At 40.8% G+C, this 23,312-nt stretch overlaps 1 protein-coding gene across 5 annotated transcripts in view; it reads left to right on the top strand.

Moving 5' to 3' along the window:
- Positions 1-23,312, top strand: part of caprin2 (caprin family member 2) — a 49,879-nt gene that overhangs the window by 10,592 nt on the left and 15,975 nt on the right. For 4 of the 5 annotated variants that reach the window (XM_078416976.1, XM_078416973.1, XM_078416972.1 and 1 more), the window contains 11 exons: positions 2,220-2,588; positions 4,032-4,163; positions 6,667-6,748; positions 8,833-8,882; positions 9,199-9,288; positions 10,369-10,482; positions 11,276-11,410; positions 14,625-14,811; positions 15,285-15,470; positions 17,207-17,301; positions 18,882-18,945. In XM_078416976.1, the coding sequence (XP_078273102.1) occupies positions 2,220-2,588; positions 4,032-4,163; positions 6,667-6,748; positions 8,833-8,882; positions 9,199-9,288; positions 10,369-10,482; positions 11,276-11,410; positions 14,625-14,811; positions 15,285-15,470; positions 17,207-17,301; positions 18,882-18,945 (1,504 nt within the window). The remainder of the gene's footprint in view (positions 1-2,219; positions 2,589-4,031; positions 4,164-6,666; positions 6,749-8,832; positions 8,883-9,198; positions 9,289-10,368; positions 10,483-11,275; positions 11,411-14,624; positions 14,812-15,284; positions 15,471-17,206; positions 17,302-18,881; positions 18,946-23,312) is intronic. The other variant, XM_078416974.1, reaches the window with a different exon arrangement.

Raw genomic sequence — 23,312 nt, 5'->3', positions numbered from 1 at the left:
CAAACCTCAGCAAATGTGTACTTCTATGGACAATCTTTGCATTTTTTGCAATATTTTGGCTACCTAGCATTGTGATTATTGAATTAATTGACTATATTCTACCTGTGTTTTGTTTGTGGTTGTTAAGTGGCTTAAGGGATCAATTGGGTAAAAGGGCCTCTAGATGGTGGAGGGTAACAAAGAAATGCATGGCAAACAAGACATTGGTGTGCAAATGACAAAAGACCAGGCTAACGTCATGTGTTTAATGTGCAGCAAAAATAGTCTGTTCTGATGCTGAGAAAGTGAGTTGCCAGAAGTTGTAGAATTGGCATGTAGTCTAGAAATCTGTAATGTGCTCAGGACTGCATTAGCCATCATTATAACAGCGCAGGAAGCCACAGAAGTGAGTGGAAATGGGATGGAGAATTAAAATGGCAGCCAAAAGGAAGTTTGGGGATGAACCTGCTGGGTGAATGAAGGCATTCTGAAAAATGGTCAGCTAATCTAATTAGTTCTCCATTGGAGAGAATACTGTGAACTCCGAATACATTACTCGAGGTGTGAAGAGATGAAGGTAAATTGGGGCTTCAGCTGGATGGTGGTAAGGACTGCTGTTGCATGGGGAAAGTGCAATAGGATGGGGAGTGATTGGTGGGCAGGGAGCAACACCAGGCAGTAGGGAATGGTTCCTTTTGCTGAGGGGAAGGGGAGAATCTGGTGAAATATTATTGGAATTGATGGCTACTGAAGGATGATGCACACTATACAGAAGCTGGTGGAGTCAACAGTGATGACCAAAGGAAGTCTATCCCAAGTGGAGGGGATAGTGGGAACATGGCAGGAAATGGGAAGAGGTCAAGCAAGGTTTGGTAAGGTCACCATCTGGTTTGGTAAGGTCACCATCTGGGATGACAGTCATTTTTGGAGGCAGCAGTGGAGGAAGTTTTTCAAGAAAAAATGATAAAGATGGAGGAACTGGGAGACTAAAATGGCCTCTTTGGTAGTAGTTTTGGAGCCAGAATGGTCAAGGTAGCTATGGAAGTCTGTGGGCTTGTTATGAATATTTGTAACTCCCTTGTCCCTGGGATGCAGTTGTTATACCACATGCAAGTGAGAAGGGTGGAAATGTGGGAACAAAATCTGAAAGTTAGAAAAACTAGGTCAGCATCAGTGTAGTTAATGAATTTAGTCTTTCCCAGTATTTGCAACTTATTAAAAAAAATTAACTTGATGGATGAAATTTGACTGATTTGAACTGTGTACTGGGAGTTGAGGGTTGAAGGCCCATACAGAACTGAAGACTTACGCATTCCACCAAAAGATAGGTGCAGCTTGGAGCCATGTGAGCCATTTTGGCAACTACATCTGAGGAAGGACGTGCTGGCTTTGGAGATCTATCATGGATTGAATCCTTTGTTTTAGCATGCACATCTACAATTGAAATCTAACTTTCCTTTGTAGTTCTGACAATAGCCATTTGACCTGGAAAACCAACTTTCTCTTTCCACAGATGCTGTCTGCCCTTTATATTTGTAGTTTCTTTTTGCCATTGTTTCATTGTCCATGCCAAAGTTCTCATTTGGGGTACACCCACCCTTGTGTGAAAGATAGCAGTCAATTTTTGTATACCAAATTCTGAATGAAACAATGGCTCATTTTGTTTGGGGTATTTGGAAAACTTGCCTGTTTTGCCCCAAATGCCTTGGATTCTAACCCACAAGTGGGCACTTGAAACTTTGCACCATGCAAGGCTCCCTCAGTGCAGGACTAGAATGTCACTTGAATTTGTATACCAAGTGCAATGATGCTGGCTGACTTCTTGTCTCTTCCCATCCTTTTATCTTGCACAATAGGTTATCTGTTAAAAAAAAAAAAAAATGCATGTACCTATTGGGGTGTCAATGTGTCTCTGAATTTTCTGTACTATTGTATGAGAATGGCAAGCAGTTCAAACCATTTAAAAAGTAATCTAAAATATGTATAACAATGTCCACCAACTTTCTTTGAGCATTGAACAACTAGTCTTGATAATGCGATGTTGAAATCTGGAAACTCCTTACCATTACTTAAGCTGGGTGGTCTGACTCAAAGTAACCCTCTTGAGTGGTGATATCTCATGGCTCTAGATTAATCAAGTCCAGAGCTGATAAACAAAATTGGACCATGAGCACATTTGTACCCTCTTGAATGTAATTGAGCATTTGTGAACTGCACAGGACTAACGTATTCCCTCTTAGTTTTTGAATAGGCAGTACATGAACAAAACGGACTACTCTGCCAAACAGCAGCCCGAAAAGCCAAGGAACTGGGAAGGAGAGTTTGTTGGTAGGAAGAAAGAGGCAGTCCCAAATAAATGGGATGGCGACTACATTAGTAGGAAACGTGAAGACACTCCTCCTAAAATGTGGGATGAGGAATACATGAATAGAAAACAAGAAAAAGAACCTGTGAAGAAGTGGGATGCAGAGTATATCACCAGGAAGCGGGAGGAGCAGCCGAAGAAATGGGATAGCAAATACTCTGATATTCAAGAGACAAGGTGCGATCCAGGTTCAGTCCCAAAGAAGATCATTGAACCAAAGAAAACTGTGCCTGAACCCAAAGAGGTAAGGATACTAATTGCTCTTGTGGCCAAAAAAATTCCTGCAAGTCCAACTAATTAGTTTTTCCTGCACTGTTCAGAAACGAGATCGTGGTTCAAAACCAGAATGTGAAGCAAAACAAGTAGGTCAAATATTTCTAGCTTTGGACCACATGGTGTAAGGTGGCACAATAGTGTGGATATCTGGTGTAGAAGTTCTATTTTATTTCCTCTTGGGATCTGGGCGTTGCCAATAAAATCAGCATGCAATGCACATCCCTCTTATACTCTTGAGAAGGTTGCAAGTTACCTTGACATGAGACAATTCTTGAGGTGCAGGGGCTCTCCTGAATCTTACTGGAGAAGTAGCTTGGGATTTTGTCCCAACAGGAAAGATGAGAAATTTCCAAGTTGAGTTATGTGCAATAAAAAGAGAAATAAATAAAAAGAAATGTGTTTTAAAAAAATAAAATAATAATAATTGTACTGTGAATCCTTGCTGGTGATAAAAGATGTAAGTTTGGGAGGCTGTCTAGAAAAATAACAGTGCTGATTATTTAGCTGGCACAAACTGCTGCCACTGCTTTGGTGGAGGGACTGAAGGTTTCACATGGCAAATGGAGTTCTGGTCAAAATGGATTGCCTTGTTTGGGATGGTGTTGAACTTCCTGTGGTGCTTCAAGTACTGACTTATTCAGGCAGGCAGAATATCCCATCATGCTCCTGATTCTGATGGAGATGCTGGAGGTGCTTTGGGGTGTCATTAGGTGTCTGCTGCAAGATGCCAGCCTCTACAGCAGACATGCTGTTGTGGGTAGAAGGCCCAAATAGAGCTGAACTGTTTGACATTCCACCAAAAGATAGGTATAAATTAGCAGTTCCTTTCTACACAGAAATGTGGTGGTGTTGGATTTGAGTCGGGTTTAGTAATACTCAAGTGATCGTTAAAATCCTATACATACAGGATAGACAATTCATGTGGTTAAACCTTTTGAAATAACCAAATCACCGAGCAGATGTTGGTGGCAAAATAGAGCCAGGTATATCTCAACGTGTCTCTGGGGAAACTAGGGATACAGACAGTGCAAGAAAGTGAGGTAAAAGATCAGCTATGATCTTATCGAATGGGGAAGTGGGCATAAGGGGGTCGAACATCCTTTTATACTTGTGTAATTGAGCCAAAGACATGGTTGTACTCTTGAGTTCTATTAAGTGCAAAATTGAAGGGATGTCTCTTGCTGCTTTTGCAATGTACAACATGGGTCTCTGCCAGTGTATAAATTGTGCCTTCAGACTAAGTTCTTAGTATCAAAATACACTAGCTGCAATAATTTACTTTATCTCCTAATGCTGGAGTGCCAATGTAACTTGTACAGCATTCAAATTATTCCAGAATACTGATCATGTGTATTTACGCAGCAAACATTTTGTGAGAAAACTGATCTTGAGTGACCATTTGACTCCCCAGGTGTCAAAGGTGGTGCAGCAGGTAGCTGCAGAGTTCTGCTCGACATCCACCCTACCAAAAGACCCAAAACTCAGGAGGCAGAAACTTCAAGACCTAATGTCCCAAATGCAAGGCACATGTCACTTCATTCAGGTAGGTGGGACCTTTCTCGATTCAATGTTGAAAGACTGTAGCGACTAGGCTTGTATTCACTGGAATTTAGAAGGATGAGAGGAGATCTTATTGAAACGTATAAGATTATTAAGGGGTTAGACACGTAAGAGGCAGGAAACATGTTCCCAATGTTGGGGGAGTCCAGAACAAGGGGCCACAGTTTAAGAATAAGGGGTAGGCCATTTAGAACTGAGATGAGGAAAAACTTTTTCAGTCAGAGTTGTGAATCTGTGGAATTCTCTGCCTCAGAAGGCAGTGGAGGCCAATTCTCTGAATGCATTCAAGAGAGAGCTGGATAGAGCTCTTAAGGATAGCGGAGTCAGGGGGTATGGGGAGAAGGCAGGAACGGGGGTACCGATTGAGAATGATCAGCCATGATCACATTGAATGGCGGTGCTGGCTCGAAGGGCTGAATGGCCTCCTCCTGCACCTATTGTCTATGTCAGTATCTGACATTATTTTCAATCTGAAGTATCCTTTTTGAGTGAATGGATATTCATAGGATCAATAAAATGATGGGGGGGGGGGGGGGAAGAAAGGGGGAGAAGAAATAAAATCTATGGAATTACGAGAACAGTGGTAGTATCACATAGTTGTGATTTTTTTTCTGGCAAACTTGCTTTCCTTAACTGCTGTAGACTTCAGGAGGAATCTTCCAACTTTGCAGGCAGTGTTGCAGAACCTATTACCCAGCAATGGGTGCAGCCTTGTACCGGTATCTCATAGAATTGTTGGCCAGCAGCTACTGATCCTATGGCTGCTAGCAACACCAGGATCTAATGAAATATGGGGAGAACTGGTTCCCGATGCCTTCCTCAATCCTGCAATTCCCTCTGCTGCATCATGGATCCCTCTCTTTGCATCAGCCAGTGGACTATTTATTGCCAGTGATCCAGGCAGTGGACCTGAGTCTGGGCCACTGAATTGACATCTCTTGGCCTTCGGTCTTGGGTTGGCTAGAGCTTGTATTATAGGCTTCATCTTGAATGTTTGAAATTGGCTACAAATATTACCTGCAATTTCACTCGCCAATTAGATTGCCTTTCTTTTCAAAGAATGCAATTGGGCAACATGGGTTCAGGTATTGCATGAGCAATGAGCTTGAATTATCAAAGATAGGCACGCAAAGCTGGAGTGACTCAGCAGGACAGGCAGCATCTCTGGAGAGAAGGAATGGGTGACGTTTTGGGTTAAGACCCTTCAGACAATTATCAAAGGCTTACTCTTTTTTTAGAGGGACTGTTTGTTTTTGGATATACAGCATGGAAACTGGCCCTTCGGCCCACCAGGCCCATGCTGACAATTGATCACCCGTTCACACTAGTTCTGTTATCCCAATTCCTCATCCACTTCCTACACTTGGGGCACTACAAACCCTGCACATCTTTGGGATGTGGGAGGAAACTGGAGAAAATCTACATGGTCACAGAGAGAACATGCAAACTCCACACAGACAGCACCCACGATTGGGATCAAACCAAGTCTCTGGCACTGAGACAGCACTCTCCCAACTGTGCCTCTTGTGCTTGCTGGTCTTTTGTAGGTGGTAGTTGCCAGGTTAAAGAAACCAAAGCTTAGGTGCAGCAGTACACTTCGCAAACGTGTACACTGCACAGGATGGAAGGAAAGGCATGAATATCCCTGTGGATAGAGTTTGGGACAAACACTCTGATTTTATGATGAGGTATTTCAGAACTTTGCTCGTCCAAGTTAAAAATTCTAAGATTCAAGAATAGAAGTCTGGGGCTATATGTACAAATCTTCAGCAGTCCTACAGATTGAAAATGCAGTTTTGGGCTTTATTATCCAGGATGTTAAAACGTGCACAGAAGCAGGTGCAGGCCCAATGGCAATTGGACTTAGTGCCATTCAATAATCCTGGCTGATCTTTAGCATTGATTCTGCTTTCCCATTTTGTTTGCACATTATTGACACTTTTTAACTGTAATGTACTTGCACAAGAAAAGTGGATCCAATGGTAATGAATGCATATAACTAGAAAGAAACATTCAGTATTGCTGGAAGATGAGACTAGACTAATTGGAGTCTAGTTGGCCAAATCATGCCTCTTTAATCTTCCTGTGTCCAGGCTTGAACACACAGCCTTGCTGTGTATTTTCAGTGTCTAAAGTCATTTTGGTCTACCTTTATTTCCTTGTCTGCAGTATAGAGCATTCTTTGCTACACGTGGGCACTCCTTGTTTTATTTTAAACCATCTATCAATGTGTTCACTGTTCTATGAGATCAAAATAGTCTTTGCAGCTGGCCATTTAAACAACTTGCTTGAATTACTGGTTGTACTTTGAAGTGTTTTTGCATGACTTAACTTTTAAAGCCAAGTGACCGAAACGTGTTATAAACCTATCTGTACCACCAGAAGGTGTCGTATGTGCATGGACTAGAGTTGTTAGAAATGCAAGTCAATTAAGTTCTCAACTTTATTCTGCTGAACTGAAATTTGATCCAATTTTTGAACTCTAGGATTCATTGTTGGATTCTGATGCCCCCTCACAAAGTGCTATTGGAACACAGAAACCTGCCCCGTTATCACTCAACACTGCAGGTAGGACACCTTACCTTCTCCCTGCCAAGATTCTAGTACAGCATAGTTATGCAATAACATGTAATGCATGTTAAAATGTACTGGTAGATAACTAGCAGGTGCCCATTCTAAACTAATACACGAGTAAACTGATCTTGTTAGTCGTACAGTTGCTGTAGTTTTGAGTTGACATTTTCTGGTGCTAGCTATTCAGCAGATTTAATGTCGGGAGTGGAGTAACGGCACCAGTATATTGAATGTGACAACTACAGTAGTAATTCTATTGCAATACCACTTATGGGGTCTATTTTTTTTACTGCCATCTTGACCTGATTGCATTTTTCTTCCCCATTATATTTGGAAAACTATTTTGTTGGAAACTAGAGCAAAAATTTTACTCTTGCACTTCTGTTAGAAGGTACATTGGAAAGTGAAATGAAGATATGTATGACCATTATCTATTGATTTTCCACAGAAATTTATTGTGCTGTTGAACAATGATTATTTCTTGAATATTTGTTAGCCAGAATGTAATATTTTGGCTTTCTTGCAGAAAGAGCTGATATTTTGAAGTATTGTCCTTTAAATGTTTAAAAGGCAAGCTTTGGGTTGAAAATCCATAATGGCCTATATAAATTCTATGCTTATCTCATTTTTTTCCTTTGAATTTTTTTCTCCCAATTCACCAGTATCTTTGTTTTGTTTCAAACAGCTGCATGACCAACCTCTCTATTCCCTTTAACATTTAGTGACTTTTTTCCATGCACTGGTCTGATGCTTCACATTCTCCTGTTGCCTTAATGCACCTTTTTGTATCCGATTGCTTTTTGAAACCTCCTTAGAATGTGTTGTTTGTTTGACTTTGCTTTTCCTGCCTGTCATACTACCCCAATTTTACTTGAAGGTGTCATAAAATGCTGGAGTAACTCGGCAGGCCAGTTTAGGGTCGAGACCCTTCGTCAGTCTGAATGAAGGGTCTCGACCCAAAACGTCACCCATTCCCTCTCTCCGAGATGCTGCCTGACCTTCTGAGTTACTCCAGCATTTTGTGATACCTTCGATTTGTACCAGCATCCGCAGTTATTTTCCTACACAACTCCCCATTTTTACTTGATGCATTGCTATTCCCTCTCCTCAATACCCTGTAATTCTCAACTATCTTGTTATTTTTAACATGGATAGCTGATGTTTTGGGTCAGGATCCTTCAGAACAAAGAAGGGTCCTGATCCAAAATGTCACCTATCCATGAACTCTGGCGATGCTACCTGACACACTGAGTCGTCCCTGCATTTTGTCCTTCCTTGGTAAACCAGCATCTGCAGTTCCTTGTTTCTACTTTTATTTTAACACTAATTGTTTTTAAAAATCCTTGTAGCTGGGCTTTCAAAAGGTGGTACCCAAATTGATTGATTTATGGTTCCTTTTGCTGGTGTGAAGCAACATTGGTATAGTTGTGTATTTAACCTTTGGAATTGCATTATTTGTGAGTATAAAATTAATCAAGTGCTTGGGTTAAATGACTCACCTGATCATTAGTAATTGAGTTGAGTAAACGTTTGTATATTAGATTCTGGTACTATTTTAAATTGATTGTTGAAGGTCAAGAGACTAGTCTGTCTCAATGATACTGGTTCATCTGATGAACTTGGGTACATGCAGATGAGGCCAAATTTTCCAAAACCTGTGGTGTTGGGTATTGATTGAATCTTGTGCAGTATATTTTAAAAGTTCCCAACTATCACTTGAAGGGAGTGGAGAACCAATTTTGTCATTGCTATGTCCACAAATGTTGTCATACTATATGCCGTGTCCAGCATGAGTTCGCCAGTCTGCAAATGCATTATTATGGAGGTGAAATATGGTACTTGAGTATTGAAACTTTTGTCCAATGTTTGAAGAATACTCTTGAACTGTTGGCCAGTTTGCTTTTAGCAATAAGTGGAAAAGAGGCAATGAACCAATTACTATTCAGTGGTTGAAGGGCTGATGTTTGTCAGGACAAGGTCTCTTGCTGCTGTTATAAACACTTCCTCATGAGTAACAATGTCGATAGAATTTCTAAAACTATCTGTTCTGTCAGTTTTAACACTTTTTCTTGGTTTAGCTCTAAAAGAACTAAAACAAGAGACAGAAATTGTTCCATCACCATCCAAGGTAAGACTTGTTCCATTCTTAAACTAAAATTGCTGGAATTGGAGGCTACAGTGACACGTGTGTAGGGGTTGGCATTTAACATGCTGTACATCACGCTGCACATATGGCAAATGTACATGTAGATTTGACTTGCAATTTAAAGACCAACAAATAATTCCACTGGTAGTTAATGTACACTGGACATCTGAGCTGAGATTTTGCCTAGCTTGTGAAAAATGTTGGGTTTTTGCTATTTCTCCAATTTCTTTGCTTCTGACTGTCACTGTAGCCCCAGGGGTGCAAAAGACCATGGAGTAAGAATCTGTTCCTTTTTCAGCCTGCAAAAGAATTGAGTGTCCTTGCCAATACTGGAGGTAGTTGTGGTTCCGATGACCAGTTTTCATTGTCTGATTCTACATCTCCACATGTAAGCTAATATTGATAATTAAACATGGAATATATTCAGTGCTTGGTTTGAACAGCATCTATTTAAGTACTCCAAGAAAGGAAGCGATGTCTGTGGGATGGTAAGCAGAGGAGATTAAATGACAAATGTTTGATCACAGGTGATGGAAATAACAATGTAGAAAATAGGTGCAGGAGTTGGCCATTCAGCCCTTTGAGCCAGCACCACCATTCAATATGATTATGGCTGATCATCCAAAATCAGTACCCCATTCTGGCTTTTCCCCATATCCCTTGATTGCATGTTTAAAAGGTGGGTTTGGTGAAGGTGATGGGAATAGTTATACAGCATGGAAATGGGCACTTCGGCCCATCTTGTCCAGGCTGACCAAGTTGCTGACCAAGTTGCCTACCCAAGCTAGACCCATTTACCTGCATTTGGACCCTATTCCTCTAAACCACTTCTATCCATGTGTGTCCAAATATTGTACCTGCCTCAACTATTTCCTCTGATAGCTCATTCCATACACTTGCATGACAATTTCTAATCTGATAAAATAGATTCTGCCCAACATTACTATCAAACTTAGTAATCTTTTGCATTCAGTCATTAGCAAACTGATCTAAAGTTCTGAAAATGCTAGTTTCCCTTTGCTTGAATATAGTGTAGCAATTGATCCTACTTGCTGTGTTGTATAGAATGCAAGGGCTGATACATCAGGAGGCTTTGGGTTTAAATCATCCTAAATCAAAAAATTCCAAAGTGCCACGTGCTTTTTCTGATATGTATCCTCTTTCCTTGCTCTAGTCATCTACAGAGCTTGGCACCACTGCTTCAGTCTTTACCTTTGGTCCCTTGTATTTGTTAACTGGAATGAAGCTCCTCACTTACACTTGTTTTCTGAGGTTATAAAACTGCCCACACAAGTTGGCTCTTGTGAAAGGAAAAATAACTTGTCACTTCATGTTCTCAACTGTCTGTTTTAAGATGAGAAAACTTCATGGAGGTACATAGCCCAAGGGTGAAGTTGAAGTCACTAAACATGGTACACTTAAGTTGTCTTAAGTGGTCAATATGTATTAACTACTTTTTTTTTGCCAGGTTTCAAGTGCACAGAATTCAGAAAGTGAAGTGTTCACTACTCCACCCCAAGCATACCAAACCAGTACACCCATTGCTGAATCTTTAACACACCTGTCACTAGAATCGGATCAGGTGAGGCTTTTGTTTTTTCCATCTGAAATTTGGAAGTTGTTGCATTTAGTTAAACTACATTTCTACAACTGTATAGTTAAAGCTGTCTGAAACATCTTAATTGTTCATACTGCAAAAGTGTCCATTAAATGTGTAGTTCTGAAATGATCATAGGAAAAATCTATTTTAATCATGATCTGTGTTGATATTAATGGAAAACCGTGCACAATTACTTTTTTTGCAGCCCGGATGGGATAAGATAACTTGAATGTGAAATGAACCAAAATAACAAAAGGATAATATTATACAGGAGATAATATGCTTAACTTGCACAGAGAAAATTGCTGGAAGAATTTGGCAATCAAACTACATCCATGGAAGGAAACCAATATTTCAGTCAGTGACCTTTCATTATTGTTCTGTTGAGCAAAGGTGGCTGTCTAAAAACATTAATTTCTTTTTCCATTGATGGTGCTTTGCTGGCTGAGTTCTAGCATTGTTTTTATTGCAGTGCGTGGAATTAAAGGGAGTATTTTGACTACAAATCTAATCATGTTTTGTGTATTGATTGTGCAATTAATAAATATTGCCACTTCTACTTTCTATTTCAATCTGTTGATTGCAAATATCGGACTTATTGCAATCTGCTTTAAAACCCAGCCAGGCATTAAATTTGCTGGTTGTATGTTTAAGGTCGGTCAGTGTGGCCTAACTTCCTGCATGTTGACAGTTAATTGCTTTGATTATCTGGATTGGAAACTAATTTACTGCTGCCTATTGGATTCATTATTCCTTGTATTATCAATTCCACCAGATGACCTCTTTGACCAATGACCAGACTGCCTCAAGCACAGCAATAACACCAGCATCCCAAGGACCGGTGCTTCAGATTCCAGTGAGCACTTCTCCAATTAGTACAAAGACCACGCCTTTTCAGTCTATGCACACTGTAAGTAACTTGAGACTGATTTAATCTTTGACATGGTTACCTCTTGTTGCCTATCTATTTATTTTTACTTTTAGACTTTGGAGATACAACATGGAAACTGGCCTTCGGCCCACTGTGTCTGCATCGACCAGCAATCCCCCATACCCTAGCACGATCCTATACATTAGGGACAATTTCCAATTTTACCAAAACCAATTATAGACAATAGGTGCAGGAGGCCATTCGGCCCTTCGAGCCAGCACCGCCATTCAATGTGATCATGGCTGATCATTCTCAATCAGTACCCCGTTCCTGCCTTCTCCCCATACCCCCTGACTCCGCTATCCTTAAGAGCTCTATCCAGCTCTCTCAATTAACCTACAAACCTACACGTCTTTGGAATGTGGGAGGAAACTGGTCACAGGGAGAACATACAAACTCTGTACAGACAACACCCATAGTCAGAATTGAACCTGAGTCTGGCGCCGTAAGGCAGCAACTCTACCACTGTGCTGCCCGAGGCCATTTGTGTATGGTGGCTGGCATCTCCATATTTCCAAGAGGGAGGAATTAGAAGGGCATTGATTTAGGATCACCACATAAAGCAAAAAAACTTGGTTGAGTTGGCATTGGGACTCCCTACTAGCTTGCCAGTACAGGAAGATAATTTGTACCATAACATATGCTGGTTTAAAAGGAAAGTTGCAGTCATTTTGCAAGTGTTTTAAAAGGTAAATTAGGCCCAAATTTGCCAAGCTTTTTATCAGACTCCTGCGTTTGAGTTTGAGGATTGAGTTTGTTATTGTGCAATTTCTCAGAGTATGCCGAGTAGAATGTAGGATTGTTAATTACATTTGGCACTGTCTTTTAAAGGAATTTGTTGAACATCCAAAAATGGAACAAGGATAAATAAAAGCATGGGTTTGAGTCGATACTTTTGTTTTAATGAAAAATTGGGCAAGATTTGAATGTGAATTAGATGTCCATGTAATTTAAAAAGATGAATAGTGGTTGACATTTGCTTGGTGTAAGAAGGAGCTGCAGATGCTGGTTTAAACCAAAGAGACACAAAGCTAGAGTAACTCAGCGGGTCAGACAGCATCTTTGGAGAAAAGGAATAAGTGACATATCTGGTTGAGATCCTTTTTCAGATTGATAGTCTGAAGAAGGGTCGTGACCTGAAACGTCACCTATTCTTTTCTCCAAAGATGCATTCTGACCTGCTGAGTTACTCCAACTTTTTGTCTCTTTGACATTCGCTTGGTCAGGAGGCACTTCTGCAGCCTCGGCAGTAGAGGGAGCATGCTTTGAGATGATTAATGTATTTTTCTAGGCATTATTATTTGGGCAGTTTTTACACAATAGCAATGTTCAAGAGCAACTAATATTCTTTTCCATTAGGTCTGGATTAGGTGTTTTTTAACGAGAAATCCACTTTAATTATTAGAATTGTACTGTAAGCCTTTTATAGCCTGGAGCGTATTACAGTATTACCAGTGTAGCTGTTTGCCTTTATTGCATGTTTCATGCTGCAAGTGTAAGTTGTTTTAATGAATGTAAACTCCCAACCACTGTAACCAAAAATAATGGTATCCTTTCTACAGGTATTTGATGGTCCCTGTGTTTCAAACCATTCTATTCTTATTGTAAACAAGACTTCCATTTCATTTTCTGGGTCCTTGATTTAGACAATAGGTGCAGGAGGAGGCCATTCGGCCCTTCAAGCCAGCACCGCCAATCAATGTGATCATGGCTGATCATTCTCAATCAGTACCCCTTTCCTGCCTTCTCCCCATACCCCCTGACTCCGCTATCCTTAAGAGCTCTATCTAGCTCTCTTGAATGCATTCAGAGAATTGGCCTCCACTGCCTTCTGAGGCAGAGAATTCCACAGATTCACAACTCTCTGACTGAAAAAGTTTTTCCTCATCTCCGTTCTAAATGGCCTACCCCTTATTCTTAAACTGTGGCTCCTTGTTCTGGACTCCCCCAACATTGGGAACATGTTTCCTGCCTCTAACGTGTCTAACCCCTTAATAATCTTATACGTTTCGATAAGATCTCCTCTCATCCTTCTAAATTCCAGTGTATACAAGCCTAATCGCTCCAGTCTTTCAACATATGACAGTCCCGCCATTCCGGGAATTAACCTAGTAAACCTACGCTGCATGCCCTCAATAGCAAGAATATTCTTCCTCAAATTTGGAGACCAAAACTACACAGTACTTCAGGTGCGGTCTCACTAGGGCCCTGTACAACTGCAGAAGGACCTCTTTGCTCCTATACTCAACTCCTCTTGTTATGAAGGCCAACATTCCATTGGCTTTCTTCACTGCCTGCTGTACCTGCATGCTTCCTTTCAGTGACTGATGCACTAGGACACCCAGATCTCGTTGTACGTCCCCTGTTCCTAACTTGACACCATTCAGATAATACTCTGCCTTCCTATTCTTGCCACCAAAGTGGATAACCTCACACTTATCCGCAGTAAAACTGCATCTGCCATGCATCCGCCCACTCACACAACCTGTCCAAGTCACCCTGCAACCTCATAGCATCTTCCTCAGTTCACACTACCACCCAGCTTTGTATTATCTAAAGATGTATCGTCCAGAATAGAGCTGGTGTCTTGGCAATTAATTGATGTGGCTTTTTTTGTTTCATGCCGGTGATTTTATTTGGACTTTATTGCTAGCATTGGGAATGTTAAATATGTTGTAAATGAGTAACCAATTCATTTCCAATGTTCTTTTTCTGAGATTGAATCTGAGCAATTAACAAATTGTATACCAACTGTCATGGTGTGGACAATTTTGAAGGAGGATTAGAGGAAAGAGGTGGACTTCCATCACTTTTGTATCAGCGTGGCTTTGAAGAAATTTCCAGTGGTTTTCGAATGTGTCTAGAGTCAGGGGGGAGGGAAACTAGAGATATGGAGGGGTAAGGTGTGAAAATAACATGCCAGACTATGATCAAGGAAATGTAGAATGGTTCATTGTTGGCTGAGGGGAAGGTAACAATGGGGCATAGAAACTCATGAATTGTTCTTGACAGATGAGCTGAAATCAAATTGAATCCAAATATTCCACATCACATTTTGAATTTTAGGGTGGGAAGCAAATTCTGAGGATTAAAGGCATCGGAGATCCTGCTAAAAATGTCCAGAGTTTTAAGTCCAGCTTTAAAGAAAATGATTTGTGGTGAAGTGTAATTAACTTAATGTGTTCTCTTGCAGGTGTTCAAAGTTAATGCACCCCTGCCTCCACGTGTTGAGCAGCAGGAAGTGAAATCTGAAAGCTCATATTCTCCTGTCTACAACCAAGGTTTTATTACTGCTAGTACTCAGACACCACCTCAGTCCATCTCTCTGCAGTCTTCTCATCTAGTGGAGCAAAATGCACTGATTCAAGATTCTTTAACAGGTAATAAAATTGCACAATTGAAGCTTGCTATTGGAAGTGTACATAAACATCTTGATAATCTTTGGGCAAGCAGCAGTAGAGTTGCTGCTTTACAGTGCCAGAGACCTAGGTTTTATCCTGTCCACAGTTGCCATCTGTATGGAGTTTGTACGTTCTCCCTGTGACCTGTGTGAGTTATCTCCAGTTTCCTCCCACACTCCAAAGACGTACAAGTTTGTAGGTTAATTGCCTTGGTCTAATTGTAAATTGTCCCTAGTGTGTATAGGATAGCATTGGTGTGCAAGCGTTGGTGGGTATGTTTCTGCGTTGTATCTCTAAACTAAACATTTTGAGTCCACTTTGTTCCGTGTCAAGGAACACCATTATTTCCAGGCTTAAAGTAGTTGGTTGATTGCATCTAATTGAAGCCTTGTGATCATCTTTGTCCTTGTAAACTAAAGATGTTGTAATAATTTATTGTTTTTTCAAATTAGAAGAAACTACATCTGTTGCCAATGGAACCCCGGTTTTTTTAACCCCCAATCAGCAAAGTACTTTACCAAGACCAAATCAAGCCTACTTTGGGAGTAGAAATGCAGGCCGGGGAAGTGCACGAGGTGGAAGAGGAATTGCTAATGTTTACCGCACCTCTAACAATGGATACAAAGGTGCACAAATAGGTAAGTTTAAATTTTTTTAAATGGAAATTGAGTTTGGTAGGGAAAAAATAAGCTTTTCTCGGGGAAATTAGGCTCGAGTTAGTTGGGGTTTAATTGAACCACATCCTCTAGAATTCCAATTTTCCCCATTATACCTGTTTTGGATAAGTTTCCTCCATACAGAATTCACCAATCACTACCAAAGAATTTGAGGTACCGAATAAAATTAGTGCTTGGAACTTTTTGGAAAACATTTAAACCTGTTTCTTAATGTAAAGTGCTTGATGCAGGAAATCGCAAGACAAGGCACCATTTCCTGGGAAGGCACGCCTTCTCCCTCCCTCACTGTAGCCCAGTGGTTGTCATTGTTTTTGGCTAAAAGAAAAATCACTTTATACTTCTGCCACTTGTCAATTTAACAAAATCAGATTGCCCTGAACACTTACATCCAAGTCATTAATGCATTAGTACACAACAGCTGAACCAGCTGAAACTCGCAGATTTTGGGAGGAAGTCTAACAGCATGAGATGGTTGAGTTGTTACTGATCTGTAAGGTATGGATAAATGTTTCAGCAGCAGATGAGGAGCGTGTTCAGAGTTGTGGTTAATGTAGGTAGATAGTGGGCAGTATTCAAATGCAGATTGGTTAGAAGCTAGCATTAAGTGACACCAAGATCATGAATAGTATAATTTGGCCTTGGATAGTTTAAAAAGGAAAAGATAACTTTGGTGGCCTTGAGATGCTTGCAGATAATTAGATCAGCTGCTGCTGCTGCTGCCTTCACTGCAGTCTTTGGAACTGTCTCCTTTCTGAAGTTAATATTTGCCTTGAGTTGATCTGCTACATTTTTCTGGCTGTATTGCAGTTTTTGTGATTGCTGTTCTTCCATTTAAGGTGAAACAAATGGTGGAATCTGTTCCTATAGGGGTAACCAAGGCTTTCTGAAGAAAGGTCCTGACCCAAAACACCATCTGTCTATTTTCTCAACTAATGTTGCCTCACCTGTTGAGTTTTTCTGGCACTTTTGCTCAATATTCCAACAGCTGCAAAAAAAATGTTTTGCTGAATTTGTACCAATGACAGGAAATACTGAGCAGGACAAATTGGAGAAAAATGGTCGGTCTTGGTATGTTGAGAAGCTGTGAATGGCTGATTCGGTCTCGGTCAGCTTGCAGAGAAGAGGGGTGAAGTTGGTGCTGTGATGCCTACAGCTAACTGTCCAGAAACAATTAACGTTTTAGTTTCACGTTGCCAGATCCAAAAATTTGGATGCTAGATTCTTGTCACTGAGCTGCTTAATCTGCTGAGTATTTCTTGCACTTTAGTTTTCTTTTTTATTGCCTGACTTTTGTGATTTGAATTCAAATCAGTCCAAAACATCACTTTAAAACTTTGCCACAAAATGAAACAGACATTGCATAAACGTACAGTTTTTTGAGCCCATCAAGAATTCTAAAAGAATAGGTTTTAAAGTAACAGTATAAACATTGTTCTATACATTTGCTGATGAATATATGTCAGCCATGATCGAAAGGCAGAGCAGACTGGGCTGAATGGCCTAATTCTGCTCCTATGTCTTGTGATCTAATACTCGTCTAATAAATGTGGTCACCATTATCTTTAAAGATGTAGATGCTAAGAAAGATTTGACTCACTTGGGAGCCTTTCAGAAACGTTTGAAATAATCTCCATCTTTGCATCCTTGATGCTTGCTGTATTCTACTTGGAACTTGAATCCTTGTTTTCTTTCACTAGGATTTGATGGTTACAGAGGAGTTCCCATTCCTGCCAATGGAACATATGGACCTTTCCCAAATAGAGAATACGCAGGGATGCCATACACAACAAGGGTAAGAAATGCAGTGTAATTATGACATTTGTGCACTTATCCAGCACAATATGCTAACTGATTTGACCAGCCTCATCCGATTTTACTTCAAGAGGAACGCATTTTTAAAGGATTTCTGGCCTTTGAGTTTTGGAATTGTTGGCAACTTCAGTTAGAAAATTCTAAGGAACTTTCTTGAATTTGTTCTCGATGGAACCTCCAATCAAAATTTATTTTCTGGCATTTGTCATTTGAATTAGTTTTACTAATTAAGATGAAGTCCAAAGACTTAAGCTGTGCGCTATTGCTTTTTATAATCACTCCTAATATTGATCCAACCACCAATACTTGGACAATATCAGAATTTTGGAAGGTGTGGGCATTTTTTCAAGTGCTCGCCATCCTCTTAAAGTTGGGAGCCAGTGATACAATGTAATTCTAATCAATTTACAACCAGGGAATAGTTAGGAGGGAAGATCCGGACCTGATGTCAAGAAAGTTCCTAGTGTTGGAGAACTTTTGGAAGTTAGTTTAAAGTTAACCAGTTCCTCCAGATGTGCATTTGAACTGGAGTTTACTTTAGTTTTTAAAGTACAAAGCACACAATTGGCATTCAGATAGGAATTTTCATAGTCCCTTCCAGTAATCTCCCTGTGTCCAGACCACATGAGCAACTTTACTTTGACATTTTTTGCTCTATCCTGTACCCATACCTCTATTTTAAATAAGTTCTGCACTGAAACATGTGAATATGCACTTAAATTGCTTAGTATGGAATCTTTGACTGGACTTTTGGAAGTTACTCATTATTTCCAAATATTTACATTTACTAGTAGTTGCAATTCTGACACCATAAAATTAGTTTAATTAGTGTATTCAGCAAATGACCTAGCGACCTAGATCCACCAACATGAGCTTCATCAATACACATACTCTGCTGGTAACCTAAGCTTTTACAAGGGATGCTTGCTTTTCATGTTGGCTCTTGTTTTGTGTATTAATTATTGTAACTGATCAAAGGCAACTAAACTGTTAATATTACTGAATCTTAAAGACTCTGTGTGACTGATCAGTATTTAGGGAATTGGTGTTTGTAAAAACAATTATGTAATATGAATACTAAACTCTGTGGAAATGCAAAGCTACGGGTACTGGAATCTTAAGCTGAACAATGTTGGAATAACTTACAGCATTTGTGGTGGGAATGGGTTTGGGTCTTTCAGACTAATGGACAGACAACATTTAGGATCTGGAATCCTTCAGACCGAAGAAGGGTTCTCGCCCAAAATGTCTGTCCATTCTCCACCACATGTGCTGCCTGGCGCACTGAGTTCTTTGAGCATTGTCTTTTTCTATATAATGTAGATTTGGTTTTATCTAGTAATATCTTCCAGTGGCTAATAATCAGAGCTTGATGGCATCCAAATGCTGTTGGTACTATACCAGACAATATAAATACAAATTAGCTGCTAAAGTTAAATTAGTTCTGGAGTAAAATTTGGATGAATGCAATTGGAAGATACTTCTACTGTGCTGTCTTGCTCAATCTGCATAATACATGGATGCACTTCATTTAACAAGTGTAATGTCTATGGTTTGTAGGAATCTGGTTACCAGCAGAACTACAAACGTGCAGGAGTTGGGCCTCGTGGAACCATGAGAGGAGGTAATTATCTAATGACATCTTTATCTGGGACCACTTAATTCAGAACCACATTTTTTGTACCTTATTGATGTCCGAGATTGACAAATTTGATGTACAGTTCTTCCAAAAGGATTTGGAGTTATTGTTCCACTTGTTCCATTTTGGGATTTAACACATCTTCATCCCCTTCCTCCATTGTTTTTGGTGGTTAGATGAAGTGCAATTAATCGTAAACAAATAGATACATGGTATCAAGCATTGTGCAATGCAAATTACTTGTGATTCCATGGTCTGCATTGCATCAGAGTTGAGGTACATTCTTTCATAGAATGAGCAAGCTGTTTGGTCCAAAGATCAAATAGTCCCTCAACACCTCTTGATCCAGAACCAGGGGTCACCGTTTAAAAATAAGTGGTAGGCCATTTAGGACTGAAATGAGGAAAAATGTCTTCACCCAGAGAGTTGTGAATCTGTGGAATTATCTGCCACAGAAGGCAGTGGAGGCCAATTCACTGGATGTTTTCAAGAGAGTTAGATCTAACTCTTGGGGCTAAAGGAATCGAGGAATTTGGGCAAAAAAGCAGGAATTGGGTACTGATTTTAAACATAGCACAAAAAGTAAGGAAATTTGTGTTTGGTAGTTTATTTCTTTGTTGTAATAATGCTTCTTGGCAATAAATCTTATACCGTTGGAAAGCCTGTTTATTTCCCTTTTAAATGGTGCCACATTTGTAAGGAACATGCATTTGTGGGATGAGCAGCAGAGCTGAGTATTTGGGTTGCGCCCATGAAAAATTTGCCAAATCTTCTCTGCCAATGCCAAACAGCTTATTCTGCTGTTGCTATTGACTCTTGTTTTGAGCTTCTGGTACCCCCAGGTGCTGACAATCAGGTGCCTGATTGGCAGCATCTGTGAGCATGGGCCCTGCTACAGTGGTCAGTAGGTATCTGCTTCAAGAATCGGCATGCCACGTTTGACTGATCTGGATAGGGCCCGTGCGATAGGGCAACTTCAAGCTGGTGTTCCGCAAAACCAAGTTGCGGCATTATTTGGAGTGAGCCCCAGTACCGTCTCCAAAGTGAAGGCCAAGTTCCATATAACGGGGGATGTCAGAGACAGGCCGCGAAGTGGGCGTCCCAAGAAGACGACACCCGAAGAAGACCGTTTCCTCACCCTGTCAGCAATTAGGAACCGTAGGCTGTCTTCTACAGATTTGCAGTCAAGGTTTGCAGGACGATATGGCCGACGGCTCTCTGCCCAGACAATTCGGAACAGACTGCACGCAGCCGATCTCCGGTCTCATAGGGCTGCCAGGAGGCCTGCCATGACTGCCCTTCACCGTCAGGCCCGTTTGCGCTGGTGTCGGCAACACGTGCACTGGAACCTGAACATGTGGAGGAACGTTATGTTCAGCGATGAGTCCAGATTCTGCCTACAGCAGTTGGATCATAGGGTCAAAGTGTGGAGAAGACGCGGAGAACGCTATGCTGATTGCTGCACCGATAGAGTAACATCTTTTGGTGGAGGCAGTGTGATGGTGTGGGGCGGCATCTCCCTCACTGGAAAAATGAGGCTTGTCATCATTGGAGGCAATCTCAATGCAGAGAGATATCGAGATGAGATTCTGCAACCAGTGGCAATCCCATATCTCCACAGTCTGGGACTGAACTCTATCCTCCAAGATGACAATGCTCGCCCCCACAGAGCAGGGTTTCTCAGAGACTACCTCCAGAATTTGGGAGTGGAGAGGATGAAATGGCCTGCCAGCAGTCCTGACCTCAACCCCATTGAACACTTGTGGGATCAGCTTGGGCGTGCTGTTCGTGCCAGAGTGACCAACACAACCACGTTGGCTGACTTGCGACAAATGATGGTTGAAGAATGGGATGCCATCCCACAACAGTGTGTGACCAGGCTGGTGACCAGCATGAGGAGGAGGTGCCAGGCTGTTATGGCTGTGTATGGTTCTTCCACACGCTACTGAGGCTCCTGTTTATTAAATGAATAAATTGTTAAATTGCCAATATTTCTTGTTTCTTCAGACTTCAATCATCCAATCCACCAAACAACACCGAACAAGAGTCAATGGCAGAATAAGCTGTTTGGCATTGGCAGAGAAGATTTGGCAGATTTTTCATGGGCGCAACCCACATACTCGGCTCTGCTGCTCATCCCACAAATGCATGTTCCTTACAAATGTGGCACCATTTAAAAGGGAAATAAACAGGCTTTCCAACAGTATAAGATTTTTTGCCAAGGAGCATTGTTACAACAAAGAAATAATCTACCAAACACAAATTTCCTTATTTTTTGTGCTATGTTTTTAGATGATCGGCCATGATCATATGGCCTAGGCAGCTTGCAGCCCAGTGGTATGAACATCGACTTCTCCAACTTTAGATAGTTCCTCTGTCCCTCTCTTCCCCCCCCCCTCCCAGATCTCCCACTCTCTTCCTGTCTCCACCTATATCCTTCCTTTGTCCCGCCCTGACATCAGTCTGAAGAAGGGTCTTGACCCGAAACGTCGCCCATTCCTTCTCTCCCGAGATGCTGCCTGACCTGCTGAGTTACTCCAGCATTTTGTGAATAAATACCTTCGATTTGTACCAGCATCTGCAGTTATTTTCTTATATGATCATATTGAATGGTGGCGCTGGCTTGAAAGGCCGAATGGCCTGCTCCTCTACCTAGGTTTCTGTTTCTAATCTGGATGTTAATATTGTTTATGGACCTTCTTGCACATCCAACCTACTAGATCTTTCCATCTATAGTAAGGGACTTCACATGGAATAAATGTGCTATAGTTTCCTGATATTGTCGTGGTTACCGGTGTTCAAAATGAAGCAGATGACACGGAGAATTCTTCAAGAAGTTAAAAGCCTTTATTTGCAAACAACGGCTGGAACAATCAGGATGTCAACCATCTGACTGCCCACTTAGTACACGGGGCAGCCTATTTTTATAGGATTCTTCCAGCCTTATCTTCTTTTCCTTATCTCACCCTCATACTCCCCTTTACAGTCATTCATCTCTTTGCAGTCACCCTGTTTACCCTGCCACCATTAAACCCCACTCATTGATGAATGTCTATTTCTTCACATGTCACCTTTCACCCTTGTCTTCTATCCTGGTTCATCCATCAATGTTTCTCCTCCTCCTGAGCAGCAGTCACAGACACGTGTCAAGGGTAAGGAATGTCTAGAGCGCCTTAATTAGTTACAAAGAGGCGCCTAATGCCTAAGTAGTTACAAACCTTAAACAACAATGTCCAATGTATAAAATAATATTGTATTATCTCCCATAATATTAAAGTAGAAATGATTAGTTTACAAGTTCCCATTATTAAATCATAAAGTCAAGTCAAGTCAATTTTATTTGTATAGCACATTTAAAAACAACCCACGTTGACCAAAGTGCTGTACATCTGATTAGGTTCCAATGGGAAAAAAAAAAGAAACGTACAGTAGCACGCAAACAGTTCACAGCGCCTCCTCAATGAGCCTCAAACGCTAGGGAGTAGAAATAGGTTTTGAGCCTGGACAGTTCTGATGGGGAGAGGGATGCTGTTCCACAGTCTAGGAGCTGCAACCGCAAAAGCGCGGTCACCCCTGACCTTGAGCCTAGACCGCGGGATAGTGAGTAGAGTGGGCCACGCTAGTGAAATTTTAGTTCAAATGGTAGGTTGATGTGAAATCAATAAGATTTTAATCTTAATGAGGTTGCATCTGCAGAAATAAGATCCATGTGTTTATATTTTAGATTGGTATGGAGATAACATTTCCAAGGTTTGTTGCAAAATAATTTGGATTTCTAGGCATTGGATTTTTACTGTTTAAAATTTGAGAATGAGAATGAGGAGTGATCTTATTGAACTACAAGGTCCTAAGAGGGAATAATGGGGTAGATGCAAGTGGGAGATTTGCAAGTATTGGACCATAATGACTGGTCCCTTAATACCAAGGAATGTAGAAAAACTTCTTGATGGTGAATCTCTGGAATTCACTAGCAGAGTAGTGTAAGGTAGAACCTTGCATATTTAAGGCGACAGTAGATTTTGAAAGAGGGCCATGATGATCTGGCATATATAAATTAAGGTTGGAGTACATAATCTGTGATGCTGATTACCAGGTAGACCTGGGCCAGGCAGCCTACTCCTGCTCTTATTTGTATATTGGATTGACGTTTTAATTTTCATGAAGGGCTTTATAATGAAGCAATAATGGAATGCTTTCAGTCTTGGGCATATCAACCTGCTGTGACTTGACTACCAATACACTAAATTAGTAGTTTTTGATCGGTGGAATTACGAAGTTTTGTCCTTCAGTTGGAGTAGATTCTACAACTTGAGGTCCTACTCCCAAATTTTCAATGACATTTATCTTCTCCC

The sequence above is a fragment of the Rhinoraja longicauda genome, chromosome 20 (assembly GCF_053455715.1).
Source record: "Rhinoraja longicauda isolate Sanriku21f chromosome 20, sRhiLon1.1, whole genome shotgun sequence".
NCBI lineage: Eukaryota > Metazoa > Chordata > Chondrichthyes > Rajiformes > Arhynchobatidae > Rhinoraja > Rhinoraja longicauda.
This window is presented reverse-complemented; position numbering and strand designations above follow the sequence as displayed.